We start from the raw sequence: 21,007 nt of genomic DNA, 5'->3' as shown, positions 1-21,007 counted from the left end.
GAAAAGATACTGTTGGACTTTCGGATGGTTTCAGTTCCCATGGCACCACACCGAATCGGATGGTACCGTGCTCCCATGGAAAATTCGCAGGGAAGAAAGAAACGTTGTTGTTTGAAGCCCTGCGGCAGCAGCTGATGCAGAACAACATTTTTCTCTGCAACAAGACATAGGGGAACGATAGGCACAGACACTGCCTTGGTGTTGGGCAGCGAGGTGTAGCAGGTGTAATGTTCAAGCATTGCACGTTTCACCTATCGACTTCGATGTTTCAAGATTCGTGAAGGCCATCTACAGCTCGTGTATGGGATCCACGTTACATTCACTCCATGATGCTCCATGGATGATGCCGGTCTAAAGACAAGGCGAGGGGAGAACTGGGATGCGTTCACAACCGGCAGCACAAACAGAAGAAAGATCCCTTTGCAAGTGGAGATTTAGAAAGTGCATGCACAGCAAAAAACGGAGAGAAGTGTGAATTATCCATCTTCATGTTCAGGACGAAATATCTGTGCTGAGGGGACTGGGAGGAACCAGGGTGGGGGCACAGGTGGCATAAGAAGACAGATCGAGGGAAGAAGATCTGCGCGACGATCACGAGAAGCACGACGAGAAAGGAGAAGGAAGGAGAAGAGTATTTCCAGGCAGGGCTGCAACCGATGATGATGGGTCGCCAGAGAAAGAAGACGCGTTTTTTTCTTGTGGAAGGGGAGAGACGGAATGTAAGGAGCAGCCTGGGGCATTGTAAAGGCGGGAGAGGCCAGATGATGAGGAACAGCAGGAAGGAAGATGAGGAAGACTAAAAGGACCCTAATCCAGCTGTAGAAACAGTTTTTTCCCAGTAAGGCCGCATATCTTGGTTTGTATCCATTGGAGGTGATTTTTCCTTATTTACACCATGGTACTATCAGAGATCAGGTACATATCTTCTGTTGACGAACCGGTGGCAATCCCGTGTGTGACCTGAATACGATAAAGTCGCAGAGGTCACTAGCGCAGGGGAAATAAGAGCGTCTGACTCTGCAGAAGCCGGCTTCGAGCGATTGTCCAGGGAGCCTCTACAGGCGCAGATGTAGAGAGACCAGAAGGAGGCAGGTGGGAACAGATACTAGCTAATTCGATTTAAAGTATACTGTTCTGGATCGCGGATTATTTGCACACAGACAATGTCTACATATCATGTGATAATTACAGTTCATGTCCTAGCTACGATCTTTACGCTATGAACACCGTGTGTGCACGGAGGAAATGGCATTTTTTTACCAATGTGTAATGGGTGGTAGGAGGCCGTTTCCCAAGAACCAAAGCGAACTGCTGACAACGCAACCTTTGCCTGGTGCACATTCTTTCAGGCGTACGTGGCACTGAGTGTCCTCGCTACCTCATGTGTGGTTGACTACTGTGAATCGGTAAAAGAGAGATGGACTGGCGACAAGAGGCCGGCACGCTCGTCTGTTCCGACTGTATGATGACAGTCCAAATGTAGGGAATTTCTTGTCGGATGATGATCGTCGAGTGTGGAAGTTGATGGAGCCACAAACAAGATCGCTCGACTCCAGCAGAGAAATCCCCACACAGACACCAACATTGATCTTTGATTTGCAGAAACAACCATCCTCTTCGGGGTCAGCTTCATGCCTGTCCCATGCCCCGCCTGTGAAGTTTACTCGACACTCTCATCTCTGGAAACGTGAATTGTCATGAATCCGGACAATTAAACGACACTGAGGAACACTGTCGACAGCAGGGCCTTTAGATTGCCTTTTCCCCCACATTTTCTCGAACTGAATGCCAAAATGTAGTTCACGCAAGCAGAATAGAACAAGGGTCACGCACGATACTCTAACACTGTGCGTTGACTTGTTGGGCATCCGGCTGGAGACCCTCACGATCTCAACCAGGAATCCATTTCGTAGTGTAAAAGCCCAGAACGAGCCTACAAAGGACCCCCTCTCGGGGCTGACTGCTCTCAGTTCGAAGCACTCACTTCAGGATGCAGTTCATTTGGCAGTTGAAAGACGAAAAACCGGATTACGCAACCCCCGGTCTTCCAACTCAATGCTCGGATGCCCTGTGGCAAGGCCCGCGAATCCCCTGGCTTCTGAAACGAGTAGCTACGAGAAATGGAGGCATATTTGTTAAAGAGCAGAGCAGTGCAACGGAAGAACTAGTGTGTGTTTCTCTGTTTCGAACCCAGTAATCTGTTTTAAGTGAACACATCGCATAATCGATAAAAAGCTTGAAACGGGCATCCCTTCCCATTGAGGTCCTGCATGCCGTCGGCTTTCCGTCCATGGAAACCAGTTCTTCAGCAAACGACTGAGTCATTGATGTTTTCAGGTCTCTGCAAGACTCGTGGACAAAATTCTCACTTGCGGAAAGCGTGAAATTGTCTTGCTTTCACCATGGGGTTTTCCTACCGTGTGCGCTGCTGGCGAGTCCGTGCCCTCGTGTGCAGTGTCCCGATTTTCCCGCGGTTTAAGAGTGCAAATCGGACCAACGGTCTTGGAACTGTTTGTGAGCACGTTCGTGCTGTCTCATTATCCATGTGTTTTTCCGACGGCTGAAGATGTAGGTCAAGAAGTGCCTGTTGTGCCTGCTGATTGTAGATCCACGGTAGGGGCGCAGTTGGGACGAAGTGCACCTGGAGGGCGAAGGGTGTATGTGAACACACCGTTCGTCACGTACCGAAAGGCCTCATGTTTTTAAAGCCGTTAGTACCGAATATCGAACCTAGAACTAATTAACCGAGTTAAACCATACAGGGTTGGACTGTGGGTTAGTTTCACGTATCAAAAAGACATCACGATTTTAGGTGTGTTGGTACAGAATATCGAACCTAAAACTAATCAGCTATGTTAAACAATACATATGTGAACCGTGAGTTAGTTTCAACAGCGACTATCTCTACTTGGGTGGAGGTAAGCCCCAAAGACAATTTACACTGCAACGGCGTGTGGTACCGCTAGCCTGGGTGTTCTGTTCCACCGTCCCCGGCCGCACACCCGTTGGCGGTGGTCTTGCGGGAGCGATCGCCCCTTTTCCCGACGACTCGGCCACAAAAACGATGGGGAAGGTGGATAAAGTAAGAGCAGAAAGAAGCGAAGGAACGAATTCTCTCTGGATTCTTTAAGCAAGGACAACACCGCGTGCCTTGAGAGACGAAAACTCGCGGTTCCCCGGGCTGGAAGAGCGACTCGGTACGAGGAGCAAGTAACTCATTTCAACGTTATCCTTTCCTCTGTGCACGTTGATGTCCCATCACAACACACAAAACGTTCGGGCGCAGGCATTGCAGCATATTCGTCTGTCTTCGGCCGTGCAGGTCTACCCTGTCTTTTCACCGTACAAGGTGTGGGAGTGTGTAGCGTGTAATATGGCGGTTTCTTCTCCTGTGTACTGCCCGGGTTCCGGAGCCACCTGCAACCTCCACCCGACTTCCCGGAGACTGGGAGTGCAGAAAGGACTACGTGTGCTCGTTAGTGTTGTGCTAGCATTTGCCTTGTTTGACTTTTTGCATTTTCCCGTCGGTGTCAGAGCCACAAGCGGGCCAGAGGCTGCATCTGGCCCAAGCTGTGTGGTTGGTGAGACTGCGACCAAGTGCACTTGCAAGAGCCAAGAATCAGCTGAAAATGAGGCACTCACAGCAACCCTCTCTGAAGAAAAAAATGTTCTCGAAATTGGCTGTCAACAGACTGAACAGCAGTGTGCTCCTGACGGCCTGGGTACAAATCTAGTGTGTCCAGCAACCACTACAGCACTGAAGGACTGCAAAAAACCGGAGGAAAAAAACGCTAATACGCCTTTCGATGTCAATTCGCTTCTCATCGGTTCCCCCAAAATATCCTGGCAGTCTTGCGAAGACAGCGAGTACACCACTAAGCGGTTGACCATCCCCCGAGAGAACTTCCCCTTTGTGGACCGCAAATTCGTTGTCGGTTGCTTAAAGACTGACACTACGACAATGAAGGTGGCAGTGACACTTCAAGCGAGAGCAAGTTCAACTCAAAAACAAACTGTCAAATGTGCCTACGGAACGCAAAGCAATGCAAAACACCAAACCATCACGCTGAGTCCTGGGAAAAACAGCTTCACTCTGGTCTGTGGCAGCGAAGGAGAAGTTCTGCCGACTAAATACAATGAGGCCTACTGTGTCAGTGAAAACGGGAACGAAGCTGCTGCCCATTGCACGGGCGCGTACACAGACATTTTCCCGAATTACAAACAGACGTGGTGGTCAACCGCAAACATCAATGAGTTCACGTTCCAGGTTCCGGATGGGGAGTTCCCATCAGAGGAGCAGAAAATTACAGTTGGCTGCCAGAAGAAGACACAAGCGGCCCCTCCTGCTCAGAGTCAGGGGAAAAGGACCACCCCTGAAGAAGCGAATTCGACAGTGTGCACTGTTGATGTGACGATTTCCCCATCCACTGCTTCATCTGCTGCGTTTGGTGGCGTGAGTGCTTTCTTACTCTCGTTGGTGGGGATTGTCTCCGCAATCGTTTTGTAGGGGGTGGGTTAAATTTCGAGTAGAGTGCCACTTTTTGTTTCTCCACAACGGCTGGCGCGACCAGGGTCTTATCAGAAGCGACGATTCTCTGTCATTGTCTTTCTGATGTCTATCCTGTCCCGACAGTGTCACCTGGAGTACAAGAGCAGCGGCGCTACACATATACTCGTGAAGGGCTTTTTTTGCTGTATTGCGAAAATCCGTATGCATCAAAAAGGACCTCATTCATAGTTTGTGCAGTCGCGTTCGTTGTTCCCCTGGTCACCGCTACCACCTCCAGTGACCTAGCGAGACTCTCCCTCAGACTCTGTCAAATTCCACGGCAATTTTGGAGGCGAACTTGTTCTTCAGGTTTTGCAGCATTGATTCAGCGACGCCGCAGAAGGAAATGCATCTGATACATGCGTCACCAGAGTGATCGATGGCAATGGCGGGCATGAAAGAACAAGAGTGACAGAAAGTGCTGAAGGCTAACACAGAGTTTCATCGCGCGGTATTTAGACGCATTCCTGTGTATGAGGAAACATACCCTTATTTCAACGTAGACAACTCTTCCCAGGAGGCAGATTGCTGAGCGAAAGCTTACGAATTTTCCCAGGTAGCACTGTGGTGCAAGAAAGTTGAATACAAAGCATGAGCGCGCCACGAATGTTCATTATCTGTCACCTTCGGAGACGCAGCTTCTATCGACGACTTCCACACAGCACAACCAAGAAAATCGCAAAAACTGTACCTGACCTCCGAGTCAGTCTTCATCATGCATGTGTGCAAACCATTCCATCTGTCCGTTTGTTGCAGCGGACCAGAACCGCTTCAACGCCATGAACCGTCAACGGCGCAGGCGCTCCGAATAGTTCGATGTTGGGTTGCTACGGTTTCCGCTCTATGGTCGGCTGTCTTGCGGCAAAGGGGGGCGGCACCAGCCACACAAGAAACAGGAAACCACGAGAAGCATCGAGCTTTGCTGCAGATTATACTAATGAATTTGCAACAGCGGCGTTTGATCCTTTTTTAGATAATCCAACAGTCTCCGTTCCCTGGACTAAATACCCACCTGGGTCAAGGGCCGTGAAGGCGGCCTGTCTCCGAGTCGGATACCCCTTCCCTCCAGTTTCACGCATGCTGACGCGGTTTTCGCCACTCTGTCAACGCCGAAAACTTTCAACCAACTATCTTGTGCACGGTGCTCTCATTTTTTTTCAGTATTGACGGACTGGTTTAACCCTTGTGGAAAGTGTGAGCCATTGTGTTTGTTCCAAAATGGGAAATTCTTCTTGTGTGCGCTGTCCAGGATCGGTGACCCCCTGCAGGGGGTCGCAATTTTTCCGGGGGCTTGGACTGCGGATGGGACTAACCGTTTTGGCGTTGTTTGTGAGCACTTTTGTGCGCTCTGGCTATGTCTCTTTTGCAGTATATGCGAAGGCGCAGGGTGGAGAAACACCCCCCTCTGATCCAACGTGTGTGGTTGAAGGAGCTGTGACGAAGTGCACTTGCAGAAACCAGACTGTACAGAACCCAGACGTTACGGCGATCGTCTCGGAGCAACAAAATGGTCTGCAGATTAGCTGCAACGCTACACACTTAAAATGCGCCCCTGACAATCTACAGGACAACACAGTCTGTCCTGTGACCATAACGTCACTCTACGAATGCAAACAAACTGCGGTCAAAACCGTTACATCTGTAGATATCAACTCCCTTCTTAATGGTTCCCCATCTCTACAGTGGCAGAATGGCGACAGTGTCCCGGACTTTACCTCTAAGAAACTGACCATTCCGCCTGAAAATTTCCCCTTCGTGGACGAAAAATTCATTGTGGGTTGCATAGAAGAAGGCAAAAAGGATAGCATGAAGGTGGCGGTGACTCTTCAGGCGAGAGCCAGTGCGACGAAGGAGCAAACCGTTACATGTGCCTTCGGAGTAAATAGCAACAAAGTACACCAAACCGTCACTCTCTCTCCTGAGAAGAACAGCTTCACTCTCGTATGCGGTACCGCAGGACAAGTTCTGCCCACTAAATTTGATGAAAACTATTGTGTCACGGCAGATAAAACGGATGCGGCAGACTCTTGCACGGAGGCGTACGGGGGCATTTTACCGAATTACGAGAAGACGTGGTGGATGAAAAGCTCCAACGCCAACGAGTACACGTTCAAGATTCCAGATGACCAGTTCCCACCAGAGGAGCAGAAGATTACAGTTGGCTGCCAAAAGAAAAAAATCAGCGACCCCAACAACCAGACCTCGAGGAGCAACGAGAAGGACTCGAGTGTGTGCACAGTTGATGTGACGATTGCGCCCTCTGCAGCTTCGTCTGCCTCCGTGAGTGCCATGGCTATTCTGTTGCTCTCCTCTGTGGGGATAGTCTCGTCAATTGTTTTGTAGCGAGTGGACGTTTTGGAATCGTCTTCCACGGATCCTGACTGGAGATTCAGGGTGGACTATCAATGGAAATAATGTTATTCAACTGTAGTGGAAGTCTGCATTATACCTATGCCTACAAATGTACGGTGTGTAACAAACTTCCAGGCAAAAAGGCAGTCCTCCGCACTATCCTTCGGTTGGCAATTCTGTCCCGACGGTGTCTAATGTTTGTGTGGCAAGTCAGAAAACGCTTTTGGGAACAGGCGTGCATCATTTTAGGTGTGGCGTTGCTGAGGAGCTGATACTCAAGTGGAACATGAGACTGATATGGTTTCTAGCATTGTCACTTATGACAGCAGTCTCGCGGAATATCTATTCCCGAGTCGGATGCAAAGGCCGCTTCATGCCATCCGGCAGCTTCCCTCCAGGTAGCTGTCCTGGACGACAGTTGTAAGGCGAAAACTTGCCTCGCTTATAACCGCCATGATACCGTACACTTGAGAATAGTGGTCGCCAGCGCTCTCCATGAACATGGTCGTCAGCGTTGGAGCGCCGCTGGGTCCCCGACTGTTGTGCAGAAATTTTCGCCTCCCACTGGTCCTTAACACAACCGCGCCGTTCCGGGAAGGACACATAACGTCAGTGCGGCCTTTAGACTGCCTCGTTGAGTTTACGCAAAGAATTCCTAGCGTCAGTCTTCTCTAACAGAGGAGAACAGGTGTAGCGGCAGAGCGCCTCTATCTCGAGTATGCTCCGGATAGTTGAACGGTGGGGTGCCCGGCTTTGGGATGGTCCGTTGTCTTCTAGCGAAGCGGCTGACAACACACACTCCAGAAAAAGTCGCAACGAGAAGCAGGCCTACCCTTGCCACAACGTAGAATTCTGCATTATAGACAGAATTGTTTGAGAGTCTAGCGGGATTCACTCTGTATGCGCCAGGAAGTAAAACATTCCGGTCCACTATTTCTGAAGGTGGGCACATTCTGCGGACCAGTTCCACTTCCCAACGGTATCTTGGCTGCGCGAAAATAAGCGGTGACGCCTAAGTCAAGTTGCGTGGTTGATGCATTGGGGACCAAATGCACTTGCAACGATAAATCGAAAACAGGGAATCCGACTGCAACCCTCTCTGAAGAGAAAAACGTGCTGGAAATTGTCTGCAAACAAGAAAGTAGTTTAAAATGCGCCCCCAAAGGTCTAGTAGGCAACCAAGTTTGTCCTTCTACCACAACAGCGCTAAAGGACTGCAAGAAAGGTCCGAGCAGAAGCGCTACAACTTCTGTCGACATCAATTCCTGTCTGAGTGGCTCCCGAAACATAACCTGGGAAGATGTCACAAGTGATCCGGAATGCACGACAAAGAGGCTGACAACCAAAAAGAAGAGCTTCCCTTTCGCCCATCAAACGTTCGTCGTCGGCTGCGTAGATGAAGGCACGGAAGACATAATGAAGGTGGCCATGACACTGGAAGAGAGAGCAACTGTGACGGAGGAGCAAGCCGTTAGTGTGCGTATGGGAAAAAAAGCAATACAGCGCACCAGTCTGTCGCGCTGACTCCTGGGAAAAACAGCTTCACTCTGGTTTGTGGTAGCGAAAGAGAAGTTCTGCCAACTAAATACAATGAGGCCTATTATGTCGTTGAAAACCCTCCAGAAAAAAGAAGTTTATATAAACCTAGGAATCCCACTTTATAATGTGTAACAGGGAGTCTCGCTTCAGTTGTTATTTGATTGGAATTGCAGACCTGAGTACGTAGGGCAAAGGAAAGGCGAGTACACACACATTTTCCCGAATTACGAAGAGACATGGTGGATAACCGAAAACACCAACGATGGGGAGTTCCCATCAGAGGAACAGAAAATTACTGTTGATTGCGAGAAGAAGACATCAACCGCCCCTCGCTCAGAGTCAGAGGAAAGAGAAAATCCCTGAGGAAGCGAAACCGACAGTGTGTACCATCGAAGTGACAATTTCTCCATCTGCGGCTTCGTCTGCGGCGTGGACAAGTGGCATGGTTGTTGTGCTGGGCTCGGTGGTCGGGACTGTCTTCACCAGTCTGTGGGGGTTAGGAAGTGTTGTGAGTAGAGGTCGAGCACCTCAGTGAAATGTCCCGGATGCTGTTGTCTTTTTTCTGCTTTAATTCGTTTGCACTGCTTCCGAGATACCAGATGTTTCTTTTGCAATGCATCAAACGGGGAAATTACGTGCTCATTGCTCTCCGGTACCTACAGCAAAACAAACCGGTCTTCTGAAGTGTCCGATGGCTTGATGAGGAACCCCTTTAGTAGACAGACAGACTCCGTCCCCCTTGCGGTGGTGTCGAGTCAGCGAGGCCATTGCGGAGGATCGTGTGATCCACTTGTCACTGATGTCAATCTCATGACCAGTCTGTCCAATTGTGGGCTGGAAGAGCGGTTCTCCTCGTCACGCCAAGGAAATCAGCTGGGCAGAAAAGAAAACATGAACACAAACCCCGAAACAGGCACAAATGAAACAGTCACGGACCAGACACGGACGAAAGCGATAAGGGAGGTCAGACAGATGCTGATACCATATGGTTGAGGGGAGGAAGGATGTCAGACGAGAAGTAGGACCGAAGCAACAACTGGCACAATGCGGAAAGACACAGAGTCGCCCGACCAACAAGGAACGGAAGCGTCGCGACGGTGACGGAGACGCGTACAACTGTCCTGTTGTAAGTATCTTTGTCACGAACGTGTACTTTTTGTCCTGCTGACAGTGCGCTCAGTCACTGGCATAGAGATTGTGCACGAGGCTATCTCCCCTCCAAGGAACAACGGCGGTAGTTCGCGACAACACACCTCGGAAGGAGAAACAGACACAGAGGCAGAGTTCACAAACACCGAGAATGGTTTGTTTTCCGAAAGCAGAGCAGGATTACCGTTGCACAACGAAACTGGCTGGGCACCGAGAAGGGGCGTGGGCTGAGAAGTGGAAGTGATGGAAATACGACTACGGAGAGGCAAGGCCTGATGTAGCGAGACACAGACTTTCCCCACATTGCAGTTAGTTGTAGAAATATACGTGCGAGACCATATCCTGCTCGCCTCCCAGGGAACATTTCCCGGAAGGAAGACTGCTGGAAATCATTATGCACACTCCAAGGAGGGTACAACGGGATAAGACTTCACGATGATCTTCTTCCCCAGCAGGGTTTTGCCCTCTCACCATGACCTCGGAATGTGGCTCACATCGAAGATGTCCACCCACAGCACAAAACCGAAGATCGCGGAGATCCCAGCAAGCTCGCCCGTCGATTGCTTTAACAAATGACTATATACGAATCCCTTTTCTGCTCCGTTCCAGAGGAGAAGAACCGCTTCAACGGCTTGATGCTTCATCGACGAGTCTGCTGAAGATTACTGGACCCTGGAATGTAGTAGCGAGTTCCGGCTGGATGGTCGGTTGTCTTGTGGAGAGGGTACGGCACTGTTCTAGCTCCAGAATCATCTAGCCATGACAAGTACAGCCAGGCCTGCTCAAGGAAATGTGCTCGCGAGAAGAAGACATGCGCGCGTTTCCTTTGTGTCTCCGTCTTACGAACGCGTGCGAAACCGGATCGACGGACCTGCAGCGGGCCACAATCCGCAGACGGGCACCGCCCTCCAACGGTGTCTTGTATGCTGCCAATATCGTGTACCGCTGAACCCGCAAAGCACTTAACCAAGCGTTACTTGAGTTTTCTTTCATCAACAGTGTTCAGTTGTCTTATTCATTGAAAGAAGTGTATTATTGCGGTGCTTCCATCATGGCGTCTTCTTCCCGTGTGCGCTGCTTGAGATCCGTGCCCTCCTGCCCGGTGTCCCGGCTTTCCCTGGGGCCAAAAGTGCGACTGGGAGGAGGGTTGTTATTGTTTGTGAGTTCCCTTGTAGTGTTTGGCTTTCTTCCTTTTTCCCAGTGTGTTGGTACCCCGGATGGCGGAGCGTCTGCCACTGACCCAAGCTGTCTCACCGAAGGGACTGAGACCCAGTGCACTTGCCAAGACAAGAATGGTTCTGCGAAGGATCTCGTAGCGACCCTCTCACAGAATCAAAATGGCTTGAACATAAGATGCAAAAAGACCGAACTGAAATTTGCGCCTGAAAGCTCAAATGGCAAAGCAGTCTGTCCGTCGACCACAACAGAGCTCAAGGACTGCAAACCAGCTTCGACGCGAAGCGTTCCAAACTCCGTTGAAATTGACACTCTTCTCAGCGGCTCTCCAAAAGACGTGTCTTGGAAGGATGATGGAGGAGACAATCAGTACACGTCTAAAAAGTTGGTCATCCCTCAAGAGTACTTTCCCTCTGTCGACCAAAAGTTCATTGTCGGCTGCGTCACAAGCGACTCCGCGACGCAGGCCACCGCAATGAAGGTGACAGTGACGCTTGAAGCAAAGGCAAGTGCAACTCAAGAGCAGACTGTCAACTGCGCCTACGGGGCGAATAGCAACAAGGCCCACCAAGCCATCACTCTGACTCCGGAAAATAACAAGTTCACTCTGGTGTGCGGAGATAAAGGACAGATTCTGCCGACAAACTATCAAGAGACATATTGCGCTCATGAAGACGGAAAGGACGCAGCTGACACGTGCAAGGACGCGTACAGTGGAATTTTCCCGAATTACGAAACAACTTGGTGGACGAAAGCCACAGAACCCCCCAGCAACGAGTACACGTTCAAGATTCCAGAGGGTCAGTTCCCGACAGAGAAACAGACGTTCATGGTCGGGTGCCACCGACAGACACCAGTTCAAGATAATGCACAGAAGAACGGAGTTGACAACACCGCCCAAGAAGCGAAGCCGACTGTGTGCACCGTTGATGTGACGGTTGCAGCCTCTGCACCTTCCTCTGCTGCTGAGTTGGCAAGTGGCATATCTCTCATGTTGTTGTCCGTTGCATCGATTGCCTTCTCATTTGCCTTGTAGAGAGTGAATTTTGTGAGCTGCGATTTTTCGGTCGAGAGAGCTGTTCGTCCAAACCGAGCTGCAACCCGCAGCACTGGAATAGTTTTGTGAAAGGCAGTTTTTCGTGACGGTAGGCGGCTAAACGAGAAATCAGATGGATGAGAGCAGGCCGTGTGCCTGCACTTGTTCGATCGGCTAGGAGGGAAACCTGTTCTGTCGAGGATTCACCGAATGGAGATTCTCTACTGTTTGGCCACTGTCGTTGTCGCGACTACTTTTGTGAAAACCCCACGGTTAGGGTGGCTGGAAAAAAGCACGTTTTTGGATGAATCCGGATTCTTTAAAGGCGTACCACTGCTGAATCAGAAACATACGTGGCCAGCCGTGGATCTGATTAAGTGAGGATAGCTTCGGTCTCATGAACGTCGTGTTCCACCAAAGCCGCACCCTTCGTAGTTTAGAGGCATTCGTAGTTCGTCAACTGTGGAGATTCGAGAATACCGAAAAGAGCTACCGAGTGACACAGCGAAGAAACGTCAGGTACTGCATAACGCTGAGACACAGTTCCTGTGCGCTCCGAATTTCCCTAAAGAAGAAGAGCATTTCCTTTCTTCGACTTTTGGTAACACATAAAATGGGATCCAGGGAAAGCAACGAATGCGGTCGTCCCGTTGCGTTCCACCTTCTGCCCTTCGTAGCTCTTAAGGCCTGTCCAGTCTACTCCGCGTTCTCTTCTCAGATTTCCGCCGCTGCCCTTTTGCCTTCTGGCTCCGCTCTCACAGCCACGACGTGCCACTTCTCAACCGCCGTGACGCGCATTAGACAGCAGGTTCCCAACAGCGCATCGTCTCTGAAAAAGAACCGCAAAGACAAACGCAACATTCGCCACCAGTGCATTTCTTGGATGTCCCGAAAACCGACAGGCGAGACGCGTCGTTGTGAGCAACGACCGGAGATGTTTGTGCCGAAAAGGCGTCCCAGGCGGGGAAACGAGGGCGCTTAAAATGAGGAACTGGAAAGCCAGGAACGGTGACACTTGGTATTCACTCTCGCCACACTCTACAATCTACGCGTCGGAATACACAGGCCGACGCATCGTACAGCACGCCACGAAGACAAGTTCCCGTTCCACAGACTGCGTATCACGGTGTGAAAGCCTACCCTCACAGTCCTTATGCATACACACACATATCTACATACACAAAAATCCATATATATATATATATATATAAACACATAAATATATGCGTATATATATATATATATATATATATATATATATATATATATATTGTTTTCTGTGAAGCTGTCTCTTGCCTTACCTCGGCGTCAAGACTTTGACGTACTGCTTCGTCTGCCCGACTGTGTGGTCGCTCTTTTCTGACGTGGAGCTGAACCAAACCTGAGAGGAAAAAAAAAGAAACCGATTGCGAAAGCAACCTGGAAACTCGCTCTCTGTTTGCGACTCTGCGTCAGCGTCTCTTCCCCACGAAAACTACCGAGACGAAAAGGAGATTCTCACGTCGTCACCGGCGCGGCGGAAAGGAGCAGACAGTTCCAATGCTCGGTTCACGAGCACAGATACACAAAACTAACGCCGATCGGTGCGGAACTAGAGAGAAAATATTCGCGAAAAAAAGAGAGTCCTCACCATTTGCGTGGTATGGAGCATCCAATCGTAGCAGGTGTAGCTCTCAAACAAAGCTGTAACTTCTCGACTTCGTCGCTTAACCACTTGAGAAGGCAGTTGCTTCATCGACGCAGCCGGTGTGCCGGGACGAGGGTAAAACTGAGAGATGTTCACAACCTGAGGAAGAAAGCACGAAACACCCTATAAAAGTACACATAAAGGAACACTGGAACTCGACAACGAAAAACAGACATGCCCAGACAAATTCGGGTGCACAGACGCAGGTGTGTGCAGGCGGCTGGGAGGCGAAGACACAGCATGAGAAAGAGAAATGGAAAGCGCCTGCAGAGTCAAATCGCCGCGCGTGACGAAACACAGAAAGAAAGAAACGGCTCGGGGGAGTATGTGAGAGTCCAGACGGAGGACATATGGAAGAGAAGCAGCCCCAACGACTAGAGAAGTTAAGAATACAAAGCAAGTGTAATCAAGACTGCAGAAGGGATGTTGAGTTTTTCTTTAGGTGCAGGCGAGGGACCGAGAGAAATGGGGTGCCAACGACTACGTGCAGAAAAGAGAAAATGGAAAAGCACCGGGAAACAAGCACAGCGGACAGTGAAAAACACGGTTGAGATGGTTTCTAGACTTACAGGAAACTTGAATTTCCTGATGATGGCGAGCGTTCTTTCGTGGTCCTCGTCGGTCTCTCCAGGAAAGCCACAAATGATGTCCGTCGCAATCGTCATTCGAGGAAAATGCTTCAACAGAGTTTCCACAACGACCTCAAACTGCTCTGCCGTGTACTCGCGATTCTGAAGAAGCAAAGCCAAACATCACACCACAGACACACATTATCACACATGCACATATTCATACATACATATACACACATATATATATATATATATTCTAAATATGCAAAGCAATGAGCGTTTCTGTCTGCGATAAATAGCGTTATGTGTGTGGCTAGTTTCATGTACGCGTTTCCATTGCATGCACCTTGCATCTGATACGCGCTCATCCATAAGTCTACACATGCATCTCGGCCACGTATCCCATGCCACGACACACACACAATTACATATATATATATATACATATATATATATGTATATATGTATATATATATGTATATATATATATATGTATATATATATATATATGTACGTATGTATGTATGTATGTATATATTTATCTTCAAGAGCATGGAGGCAGAGAACCTCTACCCGTGAACTACGAAGTCCTGTGGCAGTCGAAAGAAAAGAAGACAGATGCAGTCAGCGGAAGACAGCAGATGCCTCGGGGAAATGCCTTCTTGTCGACCACGGAGGACCGGGCCTTGTCTCGCTGCTACAGTGCTGAAAGCCGGCAGGCCAGTTACACCTCCCCTCCCAAGACAGATTCACTGCATGCGCCCACAGTAAACAAGAAGATTGCGAAACGTCGTTTTCGTCTGCTGTTTGGACGGAACTCGACTGTTGTTGTTTTGGTCAAGCACGAGAGTGACACCGTTGAGTTGGGTCTACAATGACGGATGACGCAAGCAGTGGTGTTATCCCGAGTAATTGGAAAAAATTGCTTTTCTTTAACAAGAATGGAGAAGCGCGTTTGAGTTCTCAAACAGAAGGGAGAACCTGGCTTTGGATGTGAACGCCGAAAGCAAAGGCTGCGTCTGACGGACGCCCAGGCTAACTATCAGCTGACAGGTTACACCGTCAAAGCAGACACGAAGGAGCGTCACGGACCTGGATTGCCTCACAGACTGCGATGTTGGAATGGATGAGAGAATGCATGACTTGTGTGGAGGCACAGCACACAGATACTTTGGATGCGACAACAGTGGCAGGGGCTGCTGGAGAAGGCGCTGAAGCGAAAATCTGAAAGTCCTTCGAACTTTCCGGCAACGAAAAAAACTCTCCGCACCATGGCTAGCAGGACGTCGTTGCTGCCCGACTGGAGAGGCAGATGGAGGAACTCGAAGACGTTAGGATGGCTGAACACCTGGACAGCGCTCTTCAGCTGTTGCAGAAGAAACGGTGGATTCGACATCCCGACGCGAAGCATCAACGACGAATCGGCCTTCCTGTCGAAGACGTTGCGCAAGAGCCGAGCAAGCAGCCCAGTCAGGCTGCTCTGTCGATCCAAGCCGTAGGCGCCTACAGAGCGGAGGCACAAAGGGGGAGAAACGGAAGGACAAGAAGAGACTGAAGGGGAGAAACGCCTCGACGCAGGCGCAGGGAGAGAGTCGCAGGTGGGGGTGGCCAGAGGAACCGAAAGAAAACAACGAACAGAAGTGGAGCAAGCGACAGAAAGAGAGGAACAAGCAGACCGGACCAAATGACACACGAGAAGACTCGCAAACGAAGCCAACAAATGAAAGGCGACCGCGAGATGTCCGGTTTCTCGCCGACTGCCCCTCGACTTGAAGAAACACAATTTGAGACACGACGTTTTACCGACACAAATCCGTTTCCGAACTGACGAAAAAAACGGTATCCAAAGTCGACCTCTCTCTCCCCGTCGTCTCCACTCCGTCCAGCGAAGGGCGGCTGACGAACCACCCGAAAGGCGAGAAGAGGCGGCCGACAAACGCCATTCTTCAGCTCACCGGAGTCTTCAGATGTCAACCAAATTTGCTTCACACCTTCCTCGAGTGAGGCCTCGACGCGCTTCTCAATTGCCTCTTCCGGATAACTCCCCAGGTCGCCTCTGGGAACACCCGCCGCAGAAAAAAATTTCGACTTGAAGAACGACGGACCAGGACATGCGGCCGATCACAGCGAGAAGAGAGAAAACAGAGAACGAGAGAAGAGGAGAACGAAACGAGCGAAAGAAAAAGAAGACAGCGACCCTTCGAAAGAAGGGAACACAGACATGGGGCTGGCACGAGTTGCGTAAAAGCAAGGGGGATTAAAAAACGACAGTTTGTTTCACAGAGGAGAAACAGCGAAGAAGGAGGCAGCAAAACCAGAAGAAAATGAGGGAACCTAGGAAGGACAACGGAACGCAGAAGACAGACTCAAAGTGGGGGAGGGCATGCGAGAGGAAGAGAGGACGGTGAAGTTGTGCACGAGCCCGCGAAGGAGAGGAGAAGGAAGGAAACAAAGAGACCATACGTCGCAGAACGAAAAACGGACTCTGGAAAGAAAGCGACAGAGAGAGTAGAAAAACCGCTCTCCCTATTCAATACGCTTACCTTGCATGCTTTGTTTTGCAGTATGTGCAACTGCCTAGACACCCTGTTGAGATCGGGACAATTTCCACGAGGTTATTTCGCCGAATCTTTGGAAGGTCGAGAGACGGCAACCTGGAGAGGAAAACAGATTCCAGCCGAATCCTCTCGGGTGTATCTTCCCGTTCCGTACGGCCTTCATACCATCTCACTACAGCTTGCCTTCCTCGCCGCCACATGCACTGAATTTCCTTTCTTCTTGATGTCTCCCAGTTCTCGCATTTTCTCGATTCATATTTCCTTGGCCTACAACCCTCACTAGCGCTTCTCCATCTCTGTGCAGTTCTGTTCCTTCGCCTCCTGCCTTCTTCACTTTCTCTCTGTTCTTTTTTTCTCTTTTGGGTCTCCCTTCGTTCTCCTCGACGCCTCCCGCCCTGCTGTGTCTCCGCAGATCCGCGGCCATTGATCCCTGCCAGACCTCAGAACGCTACACACCGAGGACGCCCACCTTCGTCTCCTCCCTTGTTGGCAGTCTTCGTTTCGACCGACGTTCTCCAGATGGCGCCCCCTCGCGCGGCGGTGCCGGACCTGCCCGAGTCCCAGCCTCTCTTTCTCTCGCGTCTCTTCGTCTTTCTGTTCATCTGCGTCGACCCCCGCTGCAGCTGCCTCTCTGCGCCAAGTGCTTCGCTCTCGCGTCGAACTTCCGCTCACCTTCGTTTGCCACCGAGGCGGATCACGTTGCCCTTCAGAGCCTCCTCAACAGCCTCGACGATCCGGTCGATCGCACTCACTCCTACAATGGAGCAGAGCTTCAGCAGGTCTCTTTGGCCGCTCTGTTTCTTCTCGCCTGCACCCTCGGCTGCGCGCTTCGTCTCCTGCTTCGCCCAGTCTCCACGCTTCTTTCCTCTCGAGTCGTTGTCTCGTGTGTCTCCACCGAGGCCGTATGGCACACAGCCGGCAACGACGCAGGGAATGGGCCGCCTAGCAACAGGAGCCGCGTTTCCGCTTCTCACCGATTCTCCCGCATCTGGCGCCTCAGCTCCCTTCGCCTCCTCCTCTGCGCGTCCCGTCAGAGCAAAGGCCGGGGGACAGGCGTCAGCGCCACCGCAGCCTATGCATGCAGGGTGCTCCTTGCCCTCTTCTTGTTCTCGTTCTCTTTGCTCTGTGTCTCTGTCCTCGCCCCCGAGTTTCGGCTTCGACGAATCGGAGGAACAACGCGAAGAAGAACAAGAAGAAGAAGCAATCGCGCGCGGCTCACTGCCGCCGTCCTTCTTAGCTGCCTTCGCGCGCTGCTGTGCACGCACCATGGACGCCGAGGGGACCTCCACCTGCAGGGCTTCTTGAATCACCGAATATAGGGCGAATTCCGACGGACTCTTCACAGTGCAGGAGTTGATGAGACAGACATCTGCGTCTTCCATCCGAGACACAAAGGTGTACCCCGCGGCGTCGAGCAGACCCACTGAAAAAACGCGACCAAGAAAGAAAAGGAAAACTGCTGCTCGAGTCCAGACCTGTCCTTGTACTGCGCGTTTTCATGCAGTGCAAGAACGCAAGTCCAGGTACGCCCAGAAATGCGTAAATGGAATCGGCGCATCTACATGTCGCTACAAGATCTCAGTGTCGCCTCTGGGTCCCCATCTCCCCATCAATATGCATCGGAATGTATTCCTCGAACTACGCCTGTCGATGTCTCTGTCAGTTAATCTACCCCTAACCATCAAGCATGTTGTACTCATATGCATATACATACATATATATATATATATATACATATACATATAAATATATACATATATATATATATATATAAATATATACATATACATATACATATATATATAAATATATACATATATATATATATTTTATATACATATATAGATATATATATATAGGTATCTATATGGATATTGGTATGTGAGCTGGTTGCGACGTTCTAGTCGCGACTACAAGTATGTGAGTATGTGTGATCACTTTCGCAGCATTGGCCGTTTCTAAGGATGTGACTAAGGTTCTTTTCCTTGCCCTGAACGCTGCATGTCTCCTGAGGTCTGGCGCGACAGATCTTCGTGCATGCAGACTTCTGTGCGATAGGCGCGGAGTCGCAAAGCCGTTTGCGTCTGTCCGTTGCCTCATCCGTTCCAGCGGGACCTTACTCATGTATTCGGAGTCGGACTGGTTGTGGGCGCAGCCGAACGTCTTCACGAAAATTCTTTGTCTTTTGCCCGGCTGGAAAAAGTCTCTGCCCCGCTCGCTCTCGCCTGCCGCTCCTGCGTCTCGGCGATCTTCGCCTTGCCTCGCCTCCTCGCTCTGATCTCCTTCTTTTTCTTCTTTTTCTTCTTTTTCTTCTGCTTGACTCTTGGTCTCTCCGTTCTCTGTCCCCTTGCGTCTCAGCTGTCTCTTCGGCTTCACCCTCGGAAATGTGGGGTGGCTGTGTGTGGGTGGCTCGAGTGTCTCCACACCTTCGTCGTCGCTCGCCTGGAGATCTTCGAGGTCGCATTCACTCGCGTCTTCTTCCGCGAGCTCCAGCTCTGTCTGCCGCGTTTCGCCGTCCACTTGCTGGCAACAGGCTGCGCTCCCGCACCCGCTGTCTCCGCCTCGATACCCAGCGGTCTCCTTTGTCTCCTTTCCTGTCTCGTCGCATCTGCAGCGATCGGAGCTGCAGCCGGCGGTCCCTACGGCGTCCGCATCTGTTGCACATGCGCCCTCGCCAGGGAGCTGGTCGTCTCCTTCGCATGCAGAAGGGAGCTGGTCGTCTCCTCTGGACTTCGTGTAGCACGCTGCGCCGTTCTCTGTGTCTGCTCGCGCAGCCGCTCTCGCCCCCAAGGACGGTGCCCGTTTCAGCCGCGAGGAGATACCTGCGCTGTAGAGGAAAAAGCCGACGGCGCATCCGACACCGGTCAAGGCGAGAGCGGGGAGAAACGCCGAGCTCCTCCACGAGCCTCGCGAGCTGAGAGCCGCGGCAGACGAACAAACAAGAGCGGCGCCTCCCGCGACCGCGACGCCCTCTCCGCCAGACGCGGTGAGAGAAGAAGCAGGAGACTCCGACATGGCAGGAAGACGCGCGGAACAGAAGGAGATACACCGACAGAGGAACGCCTCAGTAGGGAAGGTGTACGAGAAAGGAAACAGAAGCGAGGGAGAAGATGAGAGAGGGCAAAGAGAGGAAAGGAAGAGAGAAAAGAAGCCGTCGGAGATGAGGAAGGGACAGAGAAGAGGCACGCAGAGAGAGGAGGACCGGCTGCGCTATTTTTTCTCGGAGTTTCTCTTCTCTCTCTTCTGAACGCGAGTCGGCAGAGACGGACCTCCACTTTCGTTGGCGGCGCTGAACTTCGAGGGAGACTCGAAACCCAGAGGAAGAAACATGAACGAACGGCTCCCGTCACGAGAGAGCACGAGGAAACTGAAGAAGAAATCGACGACTGGTCGAGGGACGGCTTGGGGAGACCGGAGACACGGAGACAAAGGAGACATGACAAACGGCTACGGCCCCCCGACAGTCACAGAGAACAGACAGAGGCCTGCGGAGATTTCGATCAGGCAACTCAGCGGCTCGGGAGAAAACAGAAACGTTTCAGGCGACTCTTGCCTGTGAGGCGGTCAAGCTCTTTCCACAGTGTAGGCCTTTTTGCGGCAGCGTTCTTTTCTCCCACTGCGCTTTCAATCGGGGAGGAAGAGAGAAGGATCCCCGCAGGAGAAGAAACATCCCCTAGCCGCAGATTTCAGAAAACACAAAAGACGAGAAACTCCGCCCACGGTTCTGGAGGGAGAGAGACAGAAGAAGGAGAAGAAGGAGAAGAAGGAGAGGAGAAGCCGAACAAAAAAGGCATGCACGGACGGGGCTCTGGCGACCATGGCCCGATTGCATGCACCAGCCGATCAACCACACTGTGGCGACAGGAGAGAGGAAGAACACCAGCGAGAAACAAGAAAACTTCTCTCAGGACGAGAGACGCAGTTTTTTCTTTCGTCGCTTCTGACGGAGCCACTGGCTCGCGACGCGTCTGCATGCTCCTTTATCTTTTCGGACCTGGAAGACACGCATAGTAAAGGCCTCGTTTGTCGCTCTTTTCTGTCTTGAAGGTTCTCCTTGCTCTTCTTTCATCTCTCGCTGGCTACGTCGACTCGTCTTTCTTCTTCTCCTCTTTGCTGCCTCCTTTTACTGATGTGCCATGCCTCAACCTTCTGCGGCTTTTACGCGCAGTGAATCTCGACCTTCTTCTCTCACGTCTCAACTCAGTTCGTCTCTTTCCATCCTTGGGTTTTGCTCTTTCTCTGCATATCAGTTCGTATTCCTCTCTTTTCCACGGACCTCTGTTTACTCCCCTCTCTCTGCTCGCTTCTGCTCCTTTCCATCTGTCTCTCTCTTCCTCTGAGTTTTTCTCTGTATACCTCTCTTTTCCTCCGTCCCTCTCTATCTCGTTC

General features: G+C 50.9%; 4 protein-coding genes across 4 annotated transcripts; 3 read left to right on the top strand and 1 right to left on the bottom strand.

The window, feature by feature from the left end:
* Window positions 1-3,082: 3,082 nt before the first annotated feature.
* SRS30D (SAG-related sequence SRS30D) lies at window positions 3,083-4,507 on the top strand (the record flags this gene model as incomplete). Its single annotated transcript, XM_002365882.1, has 1 exon — window positions 3,083-4,507. Exon 1 carries the CDS (start codon window positions 3,251-3,253, stop codon window positions 4,505-4,507), a length of 1,257 nt encoding a protein of 418 aa, XP_002365923.1. The 5' UTR covers window positions 3,083-3,250.
* Window positions 4,508-5,700: 1,193 nt separating this feature from the next.
* On the top strand, window positions 5,701-6,892 carry SRS30C (SAG-related sequence SRS30C; the record flags this gene model as incomplete). Its single annotated transcript, XM_002365883.2, has 1 exon — window positions 5,701-6,892. Exon 1 carries the CDS (start codon window positions 5,768-5,770, stop codon window positions 6,890-6,892), a length of 1,125 nt encoding a protein of 374 aa, XP_002365924.1. The 5' UTR covers window positions 5,701-5,767.
* A 3,748-nt stretch (window positions 6,893-10,640) lies between these two features.
* On the top strand, window positions 10,641-11,922 carry SRS30A (SAG-related sequence SRS30A; the record flags this gene model as incomplete). Its single annotated transcript, XM_002365884.1, has 2 exons — window positions 10,641-10,718; window positions 10,791-11,922. The coding sequence occupies 2 exons, from the start codon at window positions 10,641-10,643 to the stop codon at window positions 11,799-11,801; spliced, it is 1,089 nt and encodes a 362-aa protein (XP_002365925.1). The 3' UTR covers window positions 11,802-11,922.
* Window positions 11,923-12,224: 302 nt separating this feature from the next.
* TGME49_273140 (radical SAM methylthiotransferase, MiaB/RimO family protein) lies at window positions 12,225-19,633 on the bottom strand (the record flags this gene model as incomplete). The annotated part of the gene is made up of 9 exons (XM_002365885.1): window positions 12,225-12,630; window positions 13,103-13,182; window positions 13,432-13,587; window positions 14,058-14,219; window positions 15,331-15,563; window positions 16,016-16,116; window positions 16,604-16,714; window positions 17,291-18,041; window positions 18,739-19,633. 9 exons carry the CDS (start codon window positions 19,631-19,633, stop codon window positions 12,516-12,518), a joined length of 2,604 nt encoding a protein of 867 aa, XP_002365926.1. The 3' UTR covers window positions 12,225-12,515.
* Window positions 19,634-21,007: the final 1,374 nt, after the last annotated feature.

This window comes from Toxoplasma gondii, chromosome VIII (genome assembly GCF_000006565.2).
Source record: "Toxoplasma gondii ME49 chromosome VIII, whole genome shotgun sequence".
In the NCBI taxonomy this organism is placed as follows: domain Eukaryota; phylum Apicomplexa; class Conoidasida; order Eucoccidiorida; family Sarcocystidae; genus Toxoplasma; species Toxoplasma gondii.
This window is presented reverse-complemented; position numbering and strand designations above follow the sequence as displayed.